The 25,996-nt window shown below is 38.3% G+C and overlaps 1 protein-coding gene across 2 annotated transcripts in view; it reads left to right on the top strand.

Annotated features, from left to right (window-relative positions):
- Nucleotides 1–20,732, top strand: part of NFE2L2 (nuclear factor, erythroid 2 like 2) — a 36,807-nt gene extending 16,075 nt beyond the window's left edge. For both annotated transcript variants that reach the window (XM_036743429.1, XM_036743428.1), the window contains exons 2-5: nt 16,111–16,371; nt 16,548–16,637; nt 17,804–17,980; nt 18,963–20,732. In XM_036743429.1, coding sequence (XP_036599324.1) covers nt 16,114–16,371; nt 16,548–16,637; nt 17,804–17,980; nt 18,963–20,195 — 1,758 coding nt within the window. In that variant the 5' untranslated portion in view covers nt 16,111–16,113 and the 3' untranslated portion in view covers nt 20,196–20,732. The remainder of the gene's footprint in view (nt 1–16,110; nt 16,372–16,547; nt 16,638–17,803; nt 17,981–18,962) is intronic.
- The last annotated feature ends 5,264 nt before the right edge of the window (nt 20,733–25,996 follow it).

The following is a 25,996-nucleotide window of genomic DNA, read 5'->3' as shown; positions in this document are numbered from 1 at the left end:
AACCTTTGAATGAAGTAAGACAGGTATTATTAACCCCATTTTTAGGTGAAAAAACAGACATTTAGAGATGAAGTAACTTGCCCCAGCTCACAGTGCTAGTTAGTAGCAGAGTAATGAGATCATCACAGGTTTCCTGACTCCTAATCCAGTACTATTTCTGTAATACCACTTAGTCTCCCAAGAAAAAACGTTCTAATATCTTGTGGGGTTTTTTGGATTCTTGTAACCTCTGAGCTTAGATACTTTTCTGTCTGTTCTCTGCTGTGAGCATATAATCTTTCATTCTTAGATCTTGTGCATTAGAGAGCTCGATTATAAAAATGAGAAATTTAGACTAAATTAATTCAAGGGTCCCTTCTAGAGTTGAAATTCTGAGAGTCTATTAATTTATTCAGATACAATTAATAAGAACAGAGATAGGAACTTTGAATCTGTTTCAGTTACACATTTATAGTTATTATCCATTGTGAGCTGGACATTGATTTAGCAGGTAAATTGGAAAAATGGGTATTAAATATCCCCCTCTTTCCATCATAACAAAATAAGACCTTAGTTTGAAGTTGGATATGAATGAAATTTGATATGTACAGCTTTAGATGGGAATTGTTATGTTCTTATTTGATATGTGTTGACTATAAAGATAGGAAAGTACTTCATGTATGCAAAGTATTATACAAATGTAAAGTATGTATGCAAACATATGTTTGTTTTCATGCATGTACACACGTAAGTATTGTTAAATTACTGAAATGCCTGTTCTTAATCCCTCTATTTCTAGTATGGCTTATTCAGTATCAAGGGAGAAATTAGTTCTAATATCAGCCAACTTCTTTTTTAAGACCCTAGACTAAACTAGTACTGAGAATTGTTTACAAACCAGACTCTAATTTTGGTAGCTTTCTCCTTTGAATAATCAGTCGGTCAGTAGGCATTTGGTAAGTCTCTACTGTGTGCTAGGCACCTTTGAAGGCAATTAAATAACCCAATATTTCTCCTTACCTTTCATGTGGCTTTTATAATAACTAGGATCATTTTATAGGATTGTGAATCCTTTGTAATTTGAAAAGTTGTTAGAAATTCTTACACTGAGAAATAACTAAATAATTCATGTTTTTAGTTATAGTACTCACTAAGATTCAAGATTGTAAAGACCGACATTAACTCAGGGAGAGGATTATTTGAAAGTTCAACCTTCTTAGTATTAGTATTCCTAATATGTTTGATTGATCTTCAAGGAGTCATTTACCAAGTATAAGAGCTCTCTGTTAGTTCTGTTGGAAGGGAAGAGGGGGCAGGTGAAAGGGAATGAGTGAATCTTGCTCTCATATTTGACTTAAGGAGGGAATAACATACACACTCAATTGGGTATCTTACCCCACAGGAAAGTAAGGGGAAGGGGATAAAAAAGCGGGGATGATAGAAGAGAGGGCAGATGGGGGAGGAGGTAATAAAAGCAAACACTTTTGAAAAGGGACAGGGTCAAGGGAGAAAATTGAATAAAGGGGGACAGGATAGGATGGAGGGAAATATAGTTAATCTTTCACAACATGACTGTTATGGAAGTATTTTGCATAATGATACACATGTGGCCTGTGTTGAACTGTTTGCCTTCTTAGGGAGGGTCGGTGGGAAGGGAAGAGGGGACAGAATCTGGAACTCAACGTTTTAAAAGCAGATGCTCAAAAAAAAAGTTGTTTTTGCATGCAGCTGGGAAATAAGATATACAGGCAAGGGGGCATAGAAATCTATCTTGCCCTACAAGAAAGTAAGGGGAAAGGGGATGGGGGGGAGTGGAGTGACAGAAGGGAGGGCTGACTGGGGAACGAGGCAATCAGAATATATGCCATCTTGAAGTGGGGGGAGGGTAGAAATGGGGAGAAAATTTGTAACTCAAAATCATGTGGAAATCAATGCTGAAAACTAAAAAATATTAAATAATGAAATATGGAATTTGGGAGGGAAAAAAGAGATATCAGTTTAATGTAATTCAGCCCTATTAAAGGCTTACTCACTTTGGAAAAACTGTGTTACTGTATATAGTGTAAATTGTGATTCACAATTTGGTATTTTTTGCTAGAGATCCTCTAGCCTGGCCTCTTCATTTTATAAATGAGAAAGCTGAGGCCCAGAGAGACAGAACCCTACGCATAGAACCTGAATATTCTCTCTCATATTTCAGTGCTCTTTCCTCCCTTCGACTTTGGGATACTGTTTTGTTGACATCAGTACTATAACTGGTGTCAGTAATGATTTTTAAAACATTTTTATTTGCTCAAAACATTAGAGAAAAAAACTCAAGTTTTTAGGGGCAGTGAGAAAACTGTTGTACAGGGCATAGTATAAGTAACTTGAGTTGTTAGGCATGTAACATTTTCTGATGGAAAATATAAATTATATTTCTATAGAGAATATTGGTATCATTTACACCAATTATTGCATTATTGGGTCCAGGCACTGGTTACTTAAGGAAATCTAACTGCAGTATCTGCAGTGTGGTTTAGGTGGGGAATTTCCAACTTTTTTGAGAATGAGAACTTTTTTAACATCAAATTTTCTGGTTCCCCCATAAGAGCAGTTGCATTAGTATTGTCTATTGATTGTGAAAGTATGGGATACAATTTCATATTCATAGTTTTTATTTTATATATCACAAAAAATTACATACATTTGGAAAGTAATAATATGTGTATAAGACAGTCTTCAGAAGTGACACTACATATTTTGATGGAACAAAATAAAAATGGCAATGTTAATATTTAGATTTACAGACCACTTGTAGTAACTCTGTGGCCTACTGATTGAAAACATCTTGTATAGAGGCCCTGCTGGGAGTCAGAGTTGTTACCTTTTTGACACTGAACTAGACCCTCATACTGTCTGGCCCTCATTCTTCTTACTCTGAACTAAAGTAGTTGAACTAGGTGATTTCTAAGGGCCTTTCCATTCTGTAGCATTTTTTCCAAGTTTTCACCCAGGCACACAGGTCTTGTTCTCAAGCTCAAAGATAGTGAACCCTAAACAGAAACAGTTTTGTTGCATATAGGAAAATACTGTGAGTTTGAAACTCCTCAAGCATTGTGTTGTTCTGCTCCAGGAGTCTTAACCTGTGAGGTCTGTGAGCTTGTCTTTTTACTGTTTTCATGACTGTATTTCAATATAATTTTTTTGGTAATCTTATGTATTTCATTCTGTGCACTTAAAAACATTGTTTTGAGAAGGGGTCCATAGTTTAACCAGAGAGTCAGAGTGGTTGTCCATGACACGCAAAAAATGGTGAAGAACCTTTGTTCTGTATATACCATTGTTTTTTTGGCTGTCATATGACTTTTGAAATGTTTTTCTGTTTATAATTTTTTTAATTAGTGAGTTAGAATGTCTTCCAAAATTTAACTTAAACTATACACAGATAAAATTCTTCAGTGAACTTTCTGAGTTACAAAAGATCAGTATGTATATGCATGAACCAATATTTTTTGGACAATGTTATTGAACAGTAACTTTACTGGATTTCCCCTGCTTAGCTCAGTGAAGGGAAATAGTTGTTTCTTAGGCCAAACATGGAACAACCTTAGGATATTCATCCAGGAAGTCTTTATAACTAATTGGTAAAGTTTAGAGAAGAGATATAATTAGGATAGGGAAACAGGGCTTTGCTCCAGGACACTGAAATTTAGCGGGTGTGAACAGAGGTAGGTACAAACTGAGTTAGCAAGAATAATTAGGTTGGTTTTTTTTAAAGGAGGTCTACCAGATGACAGGTAATCACTTCCCAGGTTTCAGTTCTGATAACAGCCCTTCTTGGTGTTCCAGGGTCTCCATGCTCCCTTTGTCTTCCAGTGGGGCAGCAATCCAAGATCTCTTTCCCTTGTATTTGAAGGTTCAGCTGAATCTCTCTTGAAAAGTTGTTTAAAGATGCCTTTTGTGGTGTTTGTACTATGTGCCAGAATAGCCTTTTAGGGTGGCTTTAGTATTTCAATGACCTATACCCTAGGTCTTGGACTGTATCACCCACAAGACATTCCATCTCCTGACTTTGTGCATCTTCACTGGCTGTTTCCCTGGTACCTGTAATTCTCTCCCTTCTTGTCACTGCCTCTTGGTTTCTCTGGTTTCCTTCAGGACCCAGCTAAAATCCCACCTTCTACAAGAAGCCTTTCCCAATCTCCCTTTAATAGTAATTCTTTCCCTTTGTTGATTATCTCCAATTTATCCTGTATACTTCTTATTTGTACATACTTGTTTGTCTGTTGTCTCCTACATTAGACTGAGAGCTTCATTTCTTTTACTTGTTCTTGTATCCCCAGCACTTAGTACAGTGTCTTGCATGTAGTAAGTTCTTAAATGTTTATTGACTTGCAGAACTGACCCATACATACACTGAATTTTTTGAACCACAATTGCTCGTAGCAGTGGTAACACTGGCATTGGCTAGAAAGTTGACCAGAAATGGAAGACATCCTTCTTCCCCGAACCCTTACTTATCCTATCTATGTGGTAGAAACAAGAAGATTTACTATATTAAATACAAGTATAATACGTGGAAAATCAAACAGCACAATGGACTGTGTATCACTTAAACAGTAGAGTGTCTACTGACTTTGTTTTTAAAGTAACTGGATTTCAGATTATCACCCTGTAGGTTTCTGTGAATCTAGCATTTTAGAGTTGGAAGTTAACCTCAGAAAACAGTCTAACCAAGATGTGAACTTTTTTTCCTTAAGGATTTAGATAGGTAGTCCTAAAGTGTTCTTTTTTAGAAGTTCTCTGTAACAGTTAATTTCTTAAGGAACAGTATATGCTGGGAACTGCTTTATGTCAATATGATTGTTAAATAAAATTAATGGTTAAATGTTCTGTACCTGAGAAATGTTCTTAATAAGAATATGTTAAAACTACTATAAGGGGGAAGGTACTTTAGAGGTCACACCTGTTCATACCTTCTTATTCTGAGAAGTTAAGAAACTTGTTCAGTCTGTGTAGTTAGTGGCATAGTCTCTGTCAGAACCCTACACAGGTCTCTTGATATCTGATTTAGGCCTTTTTTCTATTATTTTGTCCTCTTTTTCGTGTTCCATGAGGAGCTATTAAATAGGTTAACCTTCATAATTTGGCCTTCCTTTTAAGAAGATACTACATTAAATAGTGAGGTTTTGCATGTTTTATGAAAAGATTAATTTTTATTTAATGCTTATTTTAGTGAATATAATGTTTTGAGATTTTTCGCTGTAAAATTTAAAAGTAAACATTTATCTTTACAACATTTGTGCAGGAATCTCTGTGTTGCATGCTGATTTATGTGTGTGTATATGTTATGGTCCTGGTCATTTTAGAAATAGACTACAGAGAGATGTCTGATCCAGAACAATTATATATTTCTTGATGGTTGAGTAAATACTGTTCAGTTGTTGCTTTTGTGTGTGAAGTTTTCTTTGCTCTTCACTTTTAACCTTGAATGATAATGTTGTAGACCCAATTTGAAATGGTGCTAGTACTTTATAAGTACTTTTATTTAATTAAACCTAATAGTCCATCAACCATTTAACACCGATCAGCTGTCCATATATGCCTTGTACTCTGCTAGAAATACTCCTGAAGGCTACCAAAGAAGAAGCTATATGCTGTACCTTCAAAGGAACATTATCCTATTGAGAAATTTTAGGAAGGTCAGAATGAGATAGAGTGAAGGTGATCATTCGCTTTATAGAAAGATCATTTAAAAAGAATTTTATCATAAAAATTCTTTAAAAGCCTGCACTTCCACAGTACAGCCTTTCAGGAAAATTACTATTAAATAGTGTACGTGCACCCATATGTGAGAGTAACTGAATCTGTATACATACTTTTGAAGCACTTCATTTTTAATATTAATGAAAAAACTATTCGAAGTTAGTAGATTAGGACTCAGGTGAGATTTTGTTTTCTCCAAGTTGTCATGAGCACTAATGAACAGGGAACGTTATCAAATGCATTCCTGACTGCCGCTTTGGCCTAGTTCAATTCCCTCATTTTTACAGATGAGGAAACAGAACTAGAGAGTGGGAAAGACTTGCCCATACTTGTACAAGCTATAAGGAAAAGAGACAGACTTTGAACCATGTCCTTCTTCCCCCAAATACAGCGGTCTTCCCATCACAACACTGCTGCTTCATGAAGAGTGGTCTCCTATCTCATGTATTAATCCCTCCCCAGAATAGCCCTGACCAGTGGTCATCCGCTTGTTACATAAAGGTAGTTTTAACATTTTGAATTGGGCAAGAAAGTACTTATTAACCTCTCTTACTTTGTTAGTTGTTGTTTGTCCGTTGTTCTCAGAGAAGACCTCATTGACACCAGGAAGGTGATGTCATGACTTGAAAGTGGATTGGATTTAAGTGAGGCAGGGCTGTGCAGAGTCACCAGCCACACTTTCTCCTCCAGAGCCATCTGGGTTCAGTGACAAGATACAGATCAGGATAACTGGAGATGGCCCCCACCTTATTAGTAATCTTCAGTGAAATGCATAAATGATAGAAGGAAATTTGTTTTTCATGACTAGATGTCTCCTTGGTGTTGGAACAACAGAGTGGAAAATTATCATAAGAACTGAAAGTGGGAGACAAAAGAATGAGGCTTGATAGATTATAGAATTTTTTTTTTAATCTTTCCCTCCTTATCTCTTTTTTCTTCCAGAGTTTTACTTAGATCATTGGAAACCAGAACTCTATTATTTGTACAGTGGGCACACTATAAATGTAACAAATAACTAATGTACCTTAAATTTGTCACCTGTCAGTGATTCCTCAATATGAAAACATTAATTCTCTTTTGATCTTATCCTGTTATAAACAATGTCATTACCAAGAAACTTAAAAGCTTCAGCCAATGGCCTACTATTTCCAATGATATTTAATGTAATATATAGTCTGGGACAACAAAGAATCTGAACAAACCCTAGGTTTCACTAGTTTTTGTGTGACACAGTATAAGGATTTGGAATTTGGACAGTTCACAGAGATGGATTTCATCATCCTAAAAAGAAACATTAAAATTCCTTGCTTGTCAACCTTGCACCCAGGGGAGTATGTGCGTGCATGCGTGTGTGTGTATGTTTTGTGGGTACTCCATGCAGGCATTAGGATATTGATCAACTGGGAAAATAACTTTCAATTATAAAATTTTAGAGCTAAAAGAGATAATCTACTTCAGTGGTCTCAAACCCAAAAAATACCATGTTTTTAAGATCACTAATCTGTGCTGCTATCTAAATGTTTGTGTCTTTCCACAAAAAATATTAATTTATTTCTTATATTCGTTAGGGCAAAGGTCTTCATACTATGCCTTGGAGTAGCTATAAACAGTCTAGTGTCATCAGAGATCTATGACATAATTAATTCTAGTTATTTTCAGGGTTGGCAGGAGATCTTAAGTCTACTGCATCCTTCTTAGTCCAGCATTTTTACATACCAAACTACTTCCTTAATTTTTTTTAACCTGGTAAGGAAACTATCTACTCATGTCAGCAACTCTTCTACCATTTGTAGTCCTGAGGAGTTGCCTGGGGCCCTAAGAAGCCAGAGAGAGAGACTGAAGCCCAGATAAATGGCTCTGGAAGGAAGACACAGCCTTGGGCAAATCACTTCTTTTCTCTGGAACTAAGTTTCCTCATTGTCAAATGCGGGAGTGGGGAATAGACTAGGCGATCTAAGGCCCTCCCAATTTCATTCAGATGACTCTCACCAAGTCTGTGGCCTATAGTTAGTGTTGCTGAGAGTCAAGAGCGCTGCCATCGTGGTGTCATGGTCAATATCCAGGCAACTTGGTGTTGATCTGGCGAGTTAGTGCGTAGAGTATGGGTCTAAGGAGTTCTTGGCATGTTCCCAGTAAAGCCCAGGCAGCTTGGTTCTGGGAGCTTGGGTAAAAAGCTCACATAAATTTATGAGATGCTTTAAGGTTTGCAAAGGCTATTCATATGTTAGCTCACCTGATCCTCATAGCCACCCTGTGAGGTGAAGTAAATGTTATTTTCCCTGTATTTCTGTTGTTCAGTAGTGTCCAATTTATTATGACCCTGTTTGAGGGTTTCTTGGTAAAGATACTGAGTGGTTTGCCATTTTCTTCTCCAGCTCATTTTACAGATGAGAAAACTGAGGCAAACGGGATTAAGTGACTTGCTGAAGGTCACACAGCTAGCAGGTGTCTGAAGCTGGATTTGAACTCAGGTCTTAATGATTCCATGTCCAGCACTCTTGCCCACCGAGATGCCTACCAGCTGTGTACCATTGGTTGGATGGCTGACAACCAAAGTTCATAATGCAGCTTTTCATTAGTGGCGATGGATTTAACTAGGAAGTTCGTGGGTTAGTAGTTAACTTTACATAGAGGAGGTAATTCAGAATTGTGCTCTTCGAGAATGAAAAAGTGGGTTGCTTTCATTGAGCTGGGCAGATCTTACTAGGTAATCACAACCCACTCCCACACACGTCTTTTTCATTATGAGTACTGTCAGCAGTATTTGGTTCAAATATAAAAGCCTCTTTTAGAATGCTAGGTGTATAATCTTCAAAGCATAAATAAGAATCATGTACTTGTAGCAGATGGCACTAACCCACTGTTTTAAAAAATGAACTGCCAACTACAATTTCTTTTTCTGGTCAAGATACATATTTTCATCCTGAAAATGATTTGTGCTGGGTATTTGGATCATCGTCTGGTTATGACTTTAGCTTTGCATTGTGCTGCGGTAATTTACTAGACAGCATGATGAGCATGTGTTATAAATTGGCAGGGCCATATTTCATAGATCATTGAGTCATTACTAAGGAAATGTCTTTGTAAACTAGGAAGCAGCATGTGAAAATACCTGTATATAGTAACATGTCAGGTCAAGTATAGCTAGACTACTTTATAACTGAAAAACAGAGTAATTAACCCACTTCAAGAAAGAAAAGGATAGAGTGGGAAAATTATTTTTCAGTTTATTAAATTAACTAATTTGGTTTAAAAGGAAATTGCCTTGCATGTGTTGGTATAAACCTGAGAATTTTGCTGTTGTTAACCCATTTGGGGAAGACTTCATGAAAACAAAGGAAAACTTGAATAAGTAGTCATTGTCTCCAAGGTTTTCAGAAAGTCTCCGGAGATTATTGCTACGTTGGTGACAGTTCAGTTACTTTTAAATCCCGCACTTTTGAGTATAGTCACCTGTACCTTGCACCAGATAAGCGGCGGAGAGAGCATTTAGGCTAAGATGAAGAAGTCCCGGATCCTAGCTTTGGCTCTGTGAGTGATTAACTCTGTGACCTTGACCTTGCTCACCTGTTAGCCTGGATATGCTCTTCAGTAAAATCAGCAAATTGAAAACTTTGGAGAGCCTCTGAAGGCCCTTCCACCGCTGACATTGTTTCATTCTCTGGGATTCCATGCACAACATACTGTTCATAGGGTCCTCAGAAGAAACCTTGTCCAACCCCATCTTTGTCAAATGAGCCACGGTCACGTAAATAGTAAGTTGCAGCGTCAGGATTTGAATCCTGGTCCTCTCCAGTGCCAAATCTAATAGTATTTCTACTTTACCACGCTGCCTTCTGTCTCTCAAGAAGCTTATTCTAGTAGGTTTTTCCTGGTGACTGCATTTAGTTTTTTAAAAAGCATTATTTAATCAGTTCCTTTGTTTCCTTTTGCATCAATACTGTGAAGAGTTGTCAAAGTAAACAGAGCCAAAATATCTCGATAGTTTACCCCTTGATTAGTAAAATAATTTAATTCTTTTTGTCAAAAGTCTTCCATATGTGAGAAGGCTGTAATAGTGCTCATATACTTACTCTTCCTGTTAATTTAATCTAGGATGTCATTGTTTTTGGAAGCCAAAGAATTATTTATTTAAATACAAGCCCTTTTCTCTCCTCCCTCCTCCATCCCCTCCCCCTCCATTTAAAAAAATCATTTTCTGCTGTGTTTATATGTGTATGTGTGTGTGTTACATATACATGTATGTATGTGTGTAATTTACAGAAATGATTTGTTTGTAGAGACTGTCACTAAAAATTAAAGGTTGGCTTATGGGAGAGTTGAGGGTGAGGATGGGGAGCAGAAGAAGAACGTATCAATGGCCTCCTAAAAAAAGTTTTCACTAGGGTAGAGTTGTGTGAGTCATACCTTGGTATTGGGAAGTATAGTTTAAATGTTTACAATCCCAAAAATAAATCTTCCCTAAATTTTTGTAGCCTTTTAAGTCCCTAGAATTCTTACATGAGCCTTGCCTCCAGGAAGTAGGATCTATACACAACTTCTGCTACATCCCTGATTTTGCAGAAGTAGCTGGGCACTTTAAATTGGAAAAAGTTAAACTAGATGAACATAAGGATACAGTATATTCATGTGAATCTTTGAGAGAAGTAGGAGACTTAAAAAAAAATTTAAAAAATAACCAAATGAAAGTAATTCAATTCCTGGTACAGTTACATCCTGTATAGTAACTAAGTTTAGTTTTAAATAGAGATCACACCAGGCACTATTTTACAAGCCAACTAGGCCAACAGAAGGCATGAAATAGACTGATAAAACCTATGAAGTTGGTTCTAAGGACCTGCCTAACTTGGAATTTTAGAGGAAATTAAGCCTATTTTAATTTTTTTTATCATCAGCTAATTATTTTGTTACATAATTTTATATAAATTTTAGGAGAAAAAATATTGCTATAATCATATTTTTTCCCACCAGACCCCTATTCACATGAAATGGAATATGACAGAAGTTTTACAAAATACAGTTTGAAAAATGCTGCTCCAGGAAGGAAAAAAAAAAGGCTTAAAAATAAAATGCATTGCTAGCCCTCGAGGGAAATGTCAATTTGGAACTTTAGAAATAGAGCAGTTTGCATGTATTGTTGTGTAGTATCTATTACCTCTTGCTAGACTATTGCAACGGCTTTTAGTTGGACTCCCTGTGCTGCATACACACGTGCGTGCTCGCACACACATGCACTTTCTCTCTCTCAGTATCCTGTTACCTCCAGGATCAAATATAGTCCTTTGACTTTTTAAAGCTCATCATAACCTAGCCTCTTAACCTTCCTGGTCCTCTTCCATTCCCCTCCCTCTCATACACTCCACCCATGCCAGTCTCTTTGTTGTTGCTCACAGTTTTCACACCTTTGTACAGGATTTCCTCATGCTGTCTCCCTCAGCCTCCAACTCTTAGAATCCCTGGCTTCCTGTAATACTCAGCTTAATCCCCATTGCTCTCTGAAAGCCTTTCCCATCCTTCCTGACCTCAGCTTAGGGCCACCCATTTTATCATCTACCTGGTGTGGACATTGTACAGTCTGATTGCTGTATGTCCCGAAGGCCAGGACTGTTTTTGTGTAAGCACTTAATAAATACTTGTTTGATTGATTGTAAAATTTAATTGCCTGGGCAGCTTCTTGTTGGAGCAGCTCTTTGGTAAAACATTCTTTTCCAATCAAGCATTTATTAAGTGCTTACTATATGCCAGATATTGTGCTTGGTGCCAGGATACAACAAAAGTAAAATACCCCCTACCCTCAAGAGGCTTATCCTCTATAGGGGGAAACAAAATGTTCATAGATAGATAGATAAAAACAAAATACGTACAAAGTTAACATGGAATCTAGGGGAGATCGGTACTGTTATGTGAGGGGAAGGGGAGTCAGGAAAGACCTCATGGAGGAGGTACACTGACCTTTGAAGAGGTAATGATAAGGTAAAGCAGCTAGGTAGCACAGTGCACAGAGTGCCAGGCTTGGAGGCAGGAAGACTCATCTTTCTGAGTTCAAATCCGGCCTCAGATACTTGCTGGGTGACCCTGGACATGTCACTTAACCCTGTTTGCCTCAGTTTCTTCATCTGTAAAATGAAAGAAATGGAAAACCAGTCTAGTATCTTTGCCAAGAAAACTCCTCATGGGGCCACGAAAAGTCAGACATGACTGAACAAGGGTGAGGTAGAAGAGTATTTTCAGGCATGGGAGAAAGCTTGGATTTTCAAAGGAAAATTAGGGGTGGGGTGAAATCCCTCCTGACTTAAAAGCAAAACACCAAATGAAACCTGTTTATAATCCATTTTAATATTACTTTCTTTGGGATTAGTTTATAAAAAAGTTTACTTAGACTTCTTCCCTTGATCCTCCTCTTTCTATGTGCTTTGAACCTGCCCACAGTAGAGTGGGGAGAGGGAAGAGGGGGGACTTAAACTGTGTGCAAAGGACATGTGTAACAGGGATTATGTATTCAGGGCCTTTCTCTATCTTTGTTTATCCTATTGCAAAGATGTTTGTTTAAAAGCAGTAAGAGTTAATCGTCCAACTTCACAATGCAGGCAGTTTCCCCATAAAATGTGTAACAGATTACACAGATGGCAAGTGCTGATATATAAATTTTAAACGAATATTTCCAATGGAGCCAGATGGTAGCTTAACATGAATTGTTGAACATTTATGCTTGTCTTATTAAAATTATCTTCTTTTGTCTAAACGAAGCTAGCAGTGTGGTTTGGAACAGATTCTGTAACAACATATCACCAAAAGAACCAAAAAAAAAAAAACTCAAGACTGAGTGCCAGACAATATTTGCTCCATATGTTGTCCAAAAAGAAAGGAAGCCTAAGCTTGATTACACTTAACAAGTCAGTTGTGTATTTTTACCCAAATCAAGGAAATGCCTAGCAGAATTCTTAGAAAACCCTCTACATTCTTTTCTCTCTTAGCTGATGTGCTGTTTGATATCTACATGTTATATCCTCCTGATCCCATAGAGCGCATCGCTGAGTTGAAGGAGAAGTCGGGGCTGCTTCATTCTCACACATTCCTGTAGAGATACCCGGGTGGTTTAGTTCTTCCCTGGGTATTTCCTTTCCCCGCCCTTCCCCAGCCAGCCTTATGGAGTGTTTCACTGTGATTGTTATTTCCTCCTGGATGATGCAAGAACTTTGAAAAGAGCACAGTCATGTTCTCAGCCCACACTGCCCCTTGCAGGAAACACTTCCTATTTAGGAGAGTATCAAATCCAGTAACTGATGTGTGAGAGAGAGTATAAGTACATAGAACAAAATAGGGAAATAAATTTAAAAAACACTAATTTTTTGGCAGCACCAAAATAAAAAAAAAAACATGCTTGTCATGTTCTACAGGGGATCTTTAAAAAAAAATTTTTTTTAGGTATGGGTTAGATTGAAGCACTTCTTACAGCTCTGGCATGATATGATTTATTAAATGGGTGTCCTGGAATCCAGGTTTTCTTGCATTGGTTTTCCAAAATACTCAAAGCATTCTAAGATCTGACATCCCATAAGGAAATTGGTAGTATTTCTGTTTTCACAGAGAGAAACAGACTAAGGCAAGATGGGATTTTGAGTGTTGACATTCATTCCTTTGGTTTTCTCTGTGATGGGCATGGAGTAGATTCTTAATGCATGGAATGCTTCTTTAATCAAAATTAACAACGGTGGTATTTCTACTTCTGGAAAAAGTAATGTTGATTAACCAGTGGTGGGCCTGGAACTAAACCAGGTCTCTTGATAATCTAGTCCAGTAACAGGGTACCATGTCAGACCTTATTAATACAGAATCACTGAATTTGAGAGTTGGAAGGCACCTCAGTGGCCTATGCAGAGTTAAATACAATAATAAGAAACAAGACTCCCACTGTCTAGAATCTGAAAATAGGAGTCTCTTTCTTTTGGAAATCTCTTTGTCTCCCACCTTCCCCTCTCTCCAGATTGCCTTTCTCGTTCCCCATCTCCCCACACATGGATATACCTCCAGAGTACATATATAGGAGAGATGATGTTTATACACTTAGATTAACTGTCAAATTATACTAGCAAATAGTAATTCAACAGATTCTGAAGATTGGGAGATTTGGGGTTTTATTTGTACCAGATTTTAAATGTCTATGTAGATATTACAAAGTTGAACTCTAGAACTGTCCCGAAGCCAAAAATTGCTCTGAGTGTGAATAAGGTTTCAGCACCATTTAAGACCTGAACAGTCTAGGGCTAGATGTGTGTTCCCATTATCCAACAAGCCAGGGATGCCTCTAGGTTTGGTGGCCTGGCCCTGCTTCTGAGACTAAAAATAGGTTGACCGCTTGCTGAAATAATTGTTAATTTTAGCCTTGGGAAGCTTGGGAATGGGGTTGGTACTGGATGCACTTATTAGGGCAACTGAGCAAAACCGAAAGTTGATGAGATTGGTCATCAGTCCTTATCTGTTTTGTTCCCCCGGTGTTGTTTCCATTCCCTATCAGAGTGAATTCTTCATGCCCCTTACTCCCCACCAGGACACTGAATCAAAGCTACGTGAGTTAACCTCAGCTAGTAGTTAATAGAAAAGCATCGGACTCATGCTAACACTACACTAACATGGTGCTTCGATCTGCAAAATGCTTTGCTTATGTTATCTCGGTCTATTCTCACAACAGATCTGTGAGGTAGGTGCTTTTGTTATATCCATTTTGCTGATGGAGAAACTGAGGCTGAGTGTCCTGCCTGGCATCACATCAGTAAGTGACTGAGGCAGGATTTGAGTCTTCCTGATTCTTAAATGCTCCATTCATTGTGCTACCTAGCCTCAGGAGGATGATATTTTTGGGTAGGAAACCTTATTGGTGTTGTCACTATATAGGCCACAAGTTATTTTAACATACAAGTCCAGACCTGAACATTATTGGATCCCCAAGTTAAATCAGCCGTTGTACAATGAAATTACTTTTTCGTCATTATCTGTATCCATGGTTCCCAAATCTATATATTTAGCCCTGACTTCACAAGTGCCGGTCCTATATTTCTAGTTGCTTGTTGGACTTCTGTCACCTCAAACTCAGCACATGTAAAATTGAACTTAGCACCCTCCCCCTACCTCTAAAAAAACCAAATATACACACATTACTTTTCCAGACTTCTCACTTCCGTAATGTTGTCATCGTTTTGCTAGTCACTGGCGTTTGAAATCTCAAGAGCGTTCTTCAACTTCTCTCTTTTCCTACTCAATCACTTACCAAGGGCAGTTGATCTTTATTTGTATTTGTCTGTCTTATCCATAGTCACTTCCACTATTTAAAACAACAAACATTCATTAAGTACTACCAGGCACAAACGGGGTAGTGGATAGAGCTCCGAACATGGAGTTAGGAAGACTTATGTTCCTGCGTTCAAATCTGGCCTCAGACACTTATTAGCTGTGTGACTTTGGGCAAGTCACTTAACCCTATTTGCCTCAGTTTTCTCATCTGTAAAATGAGCTGGAGAAGGAAATGGCAAACCACTCTAGTATCTTTGCCAAGAAAACCCTAAATGGGGTCACGAAGAGTCAGACATGACTGGGAGTAAAAAAAAGAGAAAAACACTATAGCACCAGGTGCAAGACATTATTAGCTCCTAGGAGATAAAAAATATAAGTTAGGGCCATGCCCTCAAGGAGTTAACAGTCTCCTTTCCCTTTATATTAAATATGGTCCTGGTTTTTGGTGTGGTGGGTTTGTTTTTGTTTTTGAGCTTATAGTAAAAGGAAACAAATTATTTTTTCATGTCTAGGACTTACCCCATCTGGATTATAAACTGATTGATAGTGAGAGCGGGAATGCCTCTTAACCTTATTTGCAGGTCTGTAAGTGCCTAGTATCCAGCCCTTCATATTGTTAGTGAGCTTATGTGTGGAATGAGGGCACTTCATGTTGTGACTTTTCAACAGGCTCCCTTCCTAGTTAAAATTTTGCTTAGAAGAATTCCATTAAAAAATAGTCACATTCTCCAAGCATCATTCAAGAGAAAAAGTTCAGAAAGTGCTGACAGATGAAGTCAGTATTGGCTTCCTTACTTATTGTGGGCAATTCACTTATAGTTAACGGAGAATTGACTTTATCCTGCCTTTAGTAAGTATCTTAAATGTAGATGTTCTGGGTAAAATTCATTTTAAGTTCAATTACTTAGCCATGTGGTATCTTTGATAAATGTTAAGTATTCTATAAGTGTGTATGTATGCATACATACATATGTATATACACACATGCTGATAGAAGGTGGCATTTTCATATTCCACAAGGTGTGCTTAAAACTAAAAGGAAGCTGTATCTAGGAACCCTCTTGACCTAGTCTTCCTTTTCTTTCTTTATTATAGGATATGAATTTGATTGACATCCTCTGGAGACAAGATATAGATCTTGGGGCAAGGCGTGAAGTGTTTGACTTCAGTCAAAGGCGGAAAGAGCATGAGCTGGAAAAACAAAAGAAACTTGAAAAGGAAAGACAAGAACAACTCCAGAAGGAACAAGAGAAGGCCTTTCTGGCCCAGCTGCAGCTAGACGAAGAAACGGGTGAATTTCTCCCGATTCAGCCAGCCCAGCACGTTGAGCCTAGCACATCTGCCGACTACTCCCAGGTAAGTAAGTGACCAGCTTCTTTGTGAAGTGACTTTTAAATACGTTGTAAGGGGAGTTCAGCTAGAATACCAACTACTTTGGGAGTAGAACGTTCCTAGGCACGTGGTGTTCCGTAAACGTTGTTGATTAATGCTATCCACACTTTCCCCTGCTTACCCCTGCTTCTCTCATGTAGGTGGCGGACATCCCCAAAGCAGAAGCTCTTTTCTTTGATGACTGCATGCAGCTTTTGACAGAGACATTCCCATTTGTAGAAGATGACGAGGTAAAGCTTTGGGCTAATGTTCAACACAAACTCTAGAACAAAATCAGTCTATAAGACACGAGTGTGTGCTCTTCCTTAGATGTCTTCTGTTTTACGTCATCTTACCCCCTCCTAGCAAGCTGTCCCATAAAACAAATAGTAGTTTTTAGTGACCAGCCCTCCCCCCAAAAGAAGAGGAAAAAATCAGCACAACCCATCAATACATTGAAAAAGTCTGAATATATGTGTCATGTGCCATACCTGTGGACCTCCTACTTCCACAGAGGGGTGGGTTGGGGGGGTGTTCTCTCATCCTTTTTCATTCAAGTCTTGCTGGATCTTTATGTTCACTTTTGATTTTGTGTGTGTGTGTGTGTTTCTATTTCCACTGTTGTACTTACTCTGTATTGTTTTCTTGACTCTGCTTACTTCATATAAATCTTTCCAGGCTTCTCTGTATTCATCACATATAGCATTCCTTACAGCACAGGTCATATTCCTTTAACATTCATGGATCACAGTTTGTGTGGCCAGAATGGCTATATACTTTGATGGGCATCTACCTTGTTTCCAGTCATTTGCTGTCACGTAAAGGGGCTCTCCTTAAAAAAAAAAAAAAAAAAAAAAAAAAAAAAAAAGCACTAAACATTTTCTTTGTAGCCATAGTTACTGACTTTTTAATTAAAATAAAAACTATCTGAGCCAAATTGTTGTTACTCTTAACAACCAAAGATAGAAGTCAGAATAGCCATGGACACAAGGCATCCACTTTTTACAGTTGTATAAAAATAAAACCTGCTGTTTCTGACTTGGTAAATGATTAAGTATAGAGTAGAATGGGTAATCACCCCAGACTTAGTCATTTAATTCTGACTGTCACCCACATGCAGATATTTGCAAGGGAAAGATATGATAGTCCTTGCTTCAAGTTTATCATATAATGAAAAAGATAACCAGGGGCTAGGGGGGGAAGAGGTAGGGAGGGCCATTGGATCAGGAAGAACAAAATTGTATCCAGCACAGAAAAGAAATTAGGGTCAGATAGGGAGTGGGCTGGAGAAGGGAGACACAGGCACTTAAAAAGCTGTAATCATAGCTTGGGGCATAGGGGTTTGCATGAGGAGCTGTGGTTTTGTGTATAATTGGTAAGCACTTCATATTTTAAATAAATTATTTGTCAATTTTAGGTTTCTTCAGCCACATTTCAGTCACTTGTTCCAGATCCCATTGACAGCAACCCAGTTTTCATTACTTCCAGTCAAGCTCAGCCACCTGGATCAACTGTCCTTCAGTCAGTAGTGGACAACAGTATGCAGGATATAGAGCAGGTGTGGGAGGAGCTGTTGTCCATTCCGGAGTTACAGGTAACCAACAGTCAGGAACAAAGGCATGATTTTGTCTTCACAGCCTTCAAAGCCCATACTCACCTTCAGCAGAAAAGCTCCTTTTTAGTGAGCAGCAGAGCTCTAGGACAAAGGAAAGGCAATGAGCGTTTGCATAGCCCCTCCTGTGCCAGGCCCCATACCAACACTGTACAGATATCACTTCACTCATCCTCTCATTTCATCCTCACAGCCCTGGGAAGCAGGGGCTGTCATGATCCCCATTTTACAGCTGAGGAGACCCAGGCAGACAGGTTAAATGACTAGTAAGTACCTGAGGTTGGCTTTGAACTCAGGCCTTTCTGACTCCAGGCCCAGAGCTCTATCCTGTGCTGCCTCCATGCCTAGAGAGCAGACCCGGGACTTGGATTCAAGTGCCACCTTTGACACATACTGACTTTGTGGCCCTGGCAAGTCACTTGGCCCCACATTACTCCATGCAACTCTCTTAAGACTATATTGTAGAGCCACTGCTAGTCTGTATTGGTAAAGGAAGTTCCCTCCTTTAGTAAAATAGCAGGTCCTGTCTCATTTCATAGTAAGCAGAAGATTTATAATGCACCACCATGATGTCTAGGACAGATGGCAGACATTTCAAGTCTGACCCAGAAATTCTGAAAATCAAGCTTATGCCTAGAAAATTTAAATCATTTATGAATGTCTGTGCTAGAAATTAGACTACACTTTGGCATATAGATAACCTTGGGCAAATCACTTAACTTTTTGGACCTCAGTTTCCATATCTGTATAAAATGATTGGATGATTATAAGGTCTCATCCATCTCAAATAGGCTATGTAATTCTCTAAGAACAACTTGACTTGGGCAGGTTTGCTCACACATGTTCTTGTGTATATACCCACCACCTAAAACCAGCTTCAGATGTGGATGTCAGCTACTATTAATGGTATGAAAATATTTAGCATTGCTTACATAAAATTTTATTTTAACATTTCTTCATGCAGTGTCTTAACATTCAAAATGACAAGCTGGCTGAGGCCACCATAGCTCCAAGTCCTGAAGCTAAACCAACAGAAATCGACAACAGTTACAGTTTCTACACTTCACTTTCGACAATGGAAAAAGAAGTAGCTTCCTGCAGTTCAGATTTCCTCAGTGCATTTGAGGACTCCTTTGACAACATGCTTCCCACAGAAGACCCTAACCAGTTGAGAATCAACTCTTTAAATTCAGATGCCACAATAAACACTGATTTTTGTGAGGAATTTTACTCCACATTCATAGCAGAAACAAACATAAACAGCAGTATGCCTTCCCCCACCCACATCAGCCAGTCACTCTCAGAACTTTTAAATGAGCCCATTGATATTTCTGACCTTTCGCTGTGTAAGGCTTTTAACAGCAACCATCCTGAAAACACACCAGAATGTAATGATTCTGACTCAGGCATTTCTGTGAACACAAGCTCCAACACGACATCGCCAGAACACTCAGTAGAGTCTTCCATCTGTGGAGACACACCGCTCAGCTTCAGTGATTCTGAAATGGAAGAGGTTGACAGTGCTCCTGGAAGCATACACCAGAGCAGCACCAGGACACAGCCAGTGCCATTGCGAGAGGACATGAGCTATCCAATGTCACCCACTCAGGGGCCAGCCATTCCAGCACCTGACGTGCTGCACAGTGTAAGCACACTAAAGAAAGAATTGCCCACCAGTCCTGGTCACCAGAAAACCCCATTCACAAAAGACAAGCACACAAGCCGCCTAGAATCCCATTTCACAAGAGATGAGATGAGAGCAAAAGCTCTTCATATCCCTTTCCCTGTAGAAAAAATTATTAACCTTCGTATGGATGATTTCAATGAAATGATGTCAAAAGAGCAGTTTAATGAGGCTCAGCTTGCACTTATTCGAGATATACGTAGGAGGGGCAAAAACAAGGTGGCTGCTCAGAACTGCCGGAAAAGAAAACTGGAAAATATAGTGGAACTGGAGCAAGATTTGGATCACTTAAAAGATGAAAAGGAAAAGCTGCTCAAGGAAAAAGGAGAAAATGACAAAAGCCTCCATCTACTGAAAAAACAGCTCAGCACCTTATATCTCGAGGTCTTCAGCATGCTACGGGATGAAAATGGAGACCCCTATTCCCCTAGTGAGTATTCCCTGCAGCAAACAAGGGACGGAAATGTATTCCTTGTTCCCAAAAGCAAGAAACCTGACATTAAGAGAAATTAGATTTGGGAGGATTTGCCCTTTACTGAGGTAGTGTTTTTGTACTGTTTTACTAAAAGCTCCTACTGTGATGTGAAATGCATAATTAAGTGATATTTTACAAAAAAAAATTCTATGCAAGTATGTATCCAAAATAGTATAGAAATTGCACACAATATAAAAGCATTAAAATAATAAGATGCATATATATGTATGCAGAATCTATAATCTCACTTTTAACAGCAAATATTTCCTTGTTGCACCGTTTGGGCTAGTTTCTGTATTAAGTGTAAATAGTGCAAACTTCTTATTTATACTGTTCCTATCTCATTTGTTATATTCATAGATTTATATGAAAATATGATTTAGCTCACCCCAAATACAGTTTGTTGCAAGACTAACCACAAGTGCCTTTTTATAAATACTGTATGATCTTAAAGTGTCATTTTCTTATGTAGTTATTTTGCTTTACATAAGAATTTAATTTAGCAAAAAACCTAATACTAATAAAGATATGTAACTTAATTTTGAGTATTCATTAAATGATTACTTTGTGATTCATTTATTTGAATTTGCATTGTGCTATTTTCTACATAATACTTATTACAAATGTTATCTCATTTTAATGCTTTATATTTATAGAATATACTTTTCTTACAAGCATAAAAATTCTTTATCAGGCAAAGTTTTAGGTACAGTTATTTTAGCAGGCCATTGATGTACATCAGGGAAGTATACATATCTTCACTTTAGTAAGTTCATTTTAACTAAGAAAAACATTTGCTTCCTATCCGTTAACATGAATAGAAAGTTTTTGACCTTTTTCTCCTGGAGAGCATTCTAATTATTTGAAAAAATTTTTATCAGGCAAATTAATATTGCATTTTTTCCACTCTATTTGTAAAATGCAGTTGGTTCAGTTAAGAGCTTTTCTAACATAATTCCCTTAATTTGTTAGGACTCTCTCCTTTTTCCCCCAGTTAAGTGAGTTTTAATGAAGCAATGCATGTGTACATATACATATTCACACATATCTATATGTATTTTATACACATACATTTGCATTCAGTGTAGCTATAGCTAATTTCGACCTCATAACAACCTTTCCCATTTATATTCAGTGGTTTCTAAAGCATCATACCAGAAATCGCACACATTCTGCAGTGTTTTCAGGCCTTTTAACCATCTCTTGTGTTTTCCATACTCAGGATTCCTTTTTTAAATACATGACACCTACTGGTAAAGGAAAGATGCAGGAAGTTATTAAAAGGAATGAGAATATAACCCCTAAAAGGATCTTGACACTTAAATACTCACGGTCATTTTCCTTTTAAACTTAAAACAGTTTGCATATTCAATTCAGCAAGCTTTTATTAAGCACCTACTATATGCCAGGCACTGTGCCGGATGCTAGAGCAACAAAGACAAAAATCAAAATTATCCCTTCTCCCGAGGAACTTTCTTTTGAGGGACAAGGGAGTAGGATATACACCTCATGGTAGCCTTTTAATAAGTAAAACCGGAAATTTTGCCAGTGTACTTTACCCTAGCTTTTAATACCTTTGTTAAGAACAGCCTTACGCAGACTATTCCCCCACTCCTCCTGCCCCCAGCTTTGTGAGGAGACCTTGCTCCTCATCAGCTATCCTCCCTATTAGAGTACAAGCTCTAAACTAGTATTGCCCTTGCCTGCCGTGTGTTTCCAGCTAGCAAGGAGATCAAGTAGATGTTTGCTGGCTGAGATGGTTTGGGGACTCTCGGGGCCATGCTGTGGTTACTGTTTTACATTAATTAAAACTTCTTTAAGGAACGGTGATAATCTGATCCAATGTCTTATCCATTTTTCAAAGTCAACATCTTGTTTAAATATGTTGATTTGGAGCTATGGCATTCACATGTAGTGTCTTCCCAACTTTATCCTAATTTAGTATTTTGACCAAAGAACTGACTATGCAAACACAGATGACTCTGAAATGACTCCCGTATTGGTTGTCAGTTATTTCTTGTCTGCTAAGATACAGTTTCATTTTTTGTCATTCTCAGTGCTTGCCGTATCCAGTGCCTGCTGACTTGAAAAAGTGATGTATAGGTGTGAAGCTTCTGCCATAGTCCACTATAAAGGCCGCCCTTTAGATCGTACTTCAGGCTTTGCAGAGTGCTTTGTGTAGGTGCTGCAGGTATTAGTAATAGATGAATAAACTGAGACTCAAAGAAGTTACTAGCCCACCTCTGTGACTAGCCTGTGGCCTTCAAGCTCGTGTCAGAGCTGTAGGTTGAGCCCGTGTCTCTCCTGACTCAAGGCACTACATCACAGTGCCTTTTTAAATGTTTTTTTTTTTTGTGGGAGTGAGGGAGGTACTTTAATTCCTTAATTCCAGTGCATGTTTTCCAACATGTTCTTTACCATCTTGTATGCCTACTTTCATATTGCAAGTAATTGAGTATTAAAACATCCATATGTACTTGGTTTGTAAGTTGTTATTGAAATTCTTCATAAAATATCTTTACTTTATCTTCTCCAACAAATAAATGCAACTTATGCATCAGTTTCTCAGTGATCAAAATTTTGCTTATGCATATTATGAGCATAACAAGGTGGAGATGATGGTGAAATGATATTTGTTGTGTTTGGGCAAAACACGAAACACCAACTCCTTTTTCCTCTCTGAAAAGAACCTGGGAGCTGTCCTTAAATTTAGTGGCCACATCATTATGTCTTCTGGCTTCATTTACGGCAAGAATGTCAGTCTGGATATGGTTTAGTTCTTCCAGTAGGGTCCCTGGGCAGATTTCACATTGAATGTTAATAGTTAATATGCAATCTAAAATAATGTTGATTCTTAATACCCTCTTCTTTCAGACATGATCTCTTCAGAAGTAGAAGGGGGTTCATGCAGGACCAAGGGCCATTTTGTATTTTTATCCATTTTATGGCTCACTGTGGTGAAAGAATTTATCCCTCACTAGTCCACTTTCCAGTGATAATTCCTGTGCATATTAAGCCATGGAAAGCAGGTATAACCTGATACTAGGATGAGTCCAGAGCTTGAAACTTACTGGCATAGCTTTTGAGAACCCAAGCATAGCTGATTCTGTGCCACAGTAACACTTTAGGGAAGGACTCTTATGACCTCACCACAGAAGGCTGAGCCTACAACTCAGGAGGGCCAGCGTGTGCTCTGAAGTGACAGGGCTAAGGGAGGCTGGTGTCTCTCTCCATGAAGAGGTCAAAATGAATTCTCCTTTCCCGGCATAGCTTGGCATACTCTTTCTAGAACAGAGACAAATTTGCCATTAGCAAAAACAGGACACCAAAGGGAACAGTGCTGGAAAGTTGGGAATGTTTCTTCACTGCAATATATATCCACTGAAAAGCTGAAACAGCACAGCCTCGACTTTCCAGAGAAGGTACCTAGATTTTATCCTAGTCTTGGAATTGGGAATAAAAAATGGCCTACTGATGATCTTGGCTCATAAAGCAACTTAAAACAGCATCTACAAGTGGGGTTTATTTATGTGCTGAGTGAGTGTAAAATTAGCTTTTGAGACCCTTGAACGAATCTGGATCTCTGACCAAATTTCCTGTCAACAACAGTGGACTTTATTTTGCTTAACTTCAGTCCACAAACAACGGCAGGTTAGGTTTCTATTGAGACTCAAATCGTATCTGACATTTTTCCACAGCATATTGGCTCACTGTTATTGCTTTTTCACATCATTTCTGAATTGTCAACAACAGGAGCTTCCTAGTCGTAGATGATGCTTCTGTGGCTGTGGTAGGTAGGGCAAGCAGGGAAGTGGAAGATTGTTGACTTAGAGAATTTATATTGTTTGAAACCTCAGGGATTTTTTTATATCAGCTCTAGAAAAATGGTGGGAAAAGAGGCATTTCCCTGAACTCGGGTTGTGTATTGGTATGTGCTCAGCAATTAAAGTCAGAATGAGGCATTTGGGGTTGTGAAGGTTTAGATTCAGTTAGCCCAGTTAACAGTTAACGATACTTGGGGAACTTTCTCTCCTTTGGTGGATGGACTTCATTGTTAGAATTCCAGCTCTGCCACTCACAAGCATGTCACCTTCCAATTCACAAACTGCTCAATTATAAAACGTTAATACCTGTACTGCCTCCCTCAGAGGGTTACTGTGAGGAAAGTGCTTTGTACCCTTAAGTTACTGTGCGCATTGTGTAAATTGTTCCAGTTCTGCCCACTGTGCATCAGTTTAGACATATTCTCCCTTGTTTCCCTGAATATGTGTATTTGTTGTTTCTTGCTGCATAATAAATAATATTCTGCCATATTCATATGCCATGATTTGCTCAGCCTCTCCCTAGTTGATGAGTACCCCCAGAAGTGCTGCAATAAATATTTTGGTATATGTACGACCACAGTCTGCATTAGTTGTGATACCACTGGCCCAAAGGCTATGTACAGCTTAATGACTTTTCTACTAATATTCTGAATTATTTTCCAGAATGGTTGGACCAGTTCACAGCTCCACCAACAGTGAATCATTAATGTACCTGCCCATATTTGATTTCATTTTATGCTTTCATCCTATGAAATAACTTAGAAACATCTCAAGGTGTCTGTAGCATGATGCAGTGGAGGGGTAAATGCTGCCATTGACCTTGGGCCAAGTCCCTTAGCTTCTCTGGGCCTTAGTTTCATCCTCTGTGAAGTAATGAGGTTGGAAATGACATCAGAGGTCCCTTCTAGCCCAGTGTGTAAGATGGTGTCTTTCTAATAACTGCTGAACTTGTTGCATTGGGTAGGCCTGGAGTGGGGTGGAAATCCAAGCATTATTTATGCATACTGAATACCATTAGCAAGAAAAATTTTTTTTTTTACTTTTCTTTATGGCTTTATTTATTGAGGTGGGTGAAGAATCAATGTAGGGGATCCTAAAAGCCTTAGTATAATTTTAAGTTTTTAATAGTTTAAAATGGGACTGCGACACTGATTCTTCTTCAGTGTTTGAGCTTTTTACATAGAAACTGATGTTTTCTATTAACAGAATGACATTCTGTTATTAGCATCAACTAAACTATGACAAGTGGCACAGTAGATAGAGCATCAGGCCTGGAGTCAGGAAGACCTAAGTTCTCCAATCTGGCCTCAGACACTAGCTGTGGGACCCTGAGCAAGTCACTTAACCCTGTTTGCCTTAGTTTCCTTAACTATAACTTGCAGATGACACCACTACCTACCTCACAGGGTTGTTGTGAGGATCAAATGAGATAATATTTGTAAAGTGCTAGCAAAGTGCCTGGCAGACAGGTGTCATGTAAATGCTCACTGTTATTACTGTCACGATGTATTTTGTATGTGGTTTGTGGTTGTTAGTCTCCTTTTTTATAATTTATTTAAAGATACATTTTCTTTATAGGGCAGGAATTCTTACTCTTCTGTGTCATGGAGCCTTACGTCAGCCTGGTGAAGCCTATGGCCATCTTATCAGAAAAAAAAATTAAATGCATAAAATGAAATATGTAGGATTAGAAATCAATTGAAATAGCTATTAAAAATATTTTGAAAACAAGCTCATGGAAGCCAGGTTAATATTCTTGTAGCTAATTAATGCCATCCTTCGTGAAAATAAATGAATTGCTTTTCCTCATTAGAGAATATGTACATCCATACACATTTACATGCAGCTATTTTGATAAGCTGAGTCCCTTTTCTCTATGAGGACTCTGAAGTATTTTCTCTCTTAGATTCTAGGCTAGTGTTTTATCTGAGAGACTTCTCAAAGAAAACCTCTAAATCCTCAAAGCAAAGGCTCTATTAGCCTTTCATCAAAGAATATGCATCAAGGCAATTCTC

This window comes from Trichosurus vulpecula, chromosome 2, assembly GCF_011100635.1.
Source record: "Trichosurus vulpecula isolate mTriVul1 chromosome 2, mTriVul1.pri, whole genome shotgun sequence".
Taxonomy (NCBI): Eukaryota; Metazoa; Chordata; class Mammalia; order Diprotodontia; family Phalangeridae; genus Trichosurus; species Trichosurus vulpecula.
The sequence above is the reverse complement of the archived record's forward strand: the minus strand, read 5'-3'. Positions and strand labels throughout refer to the sequence as shown.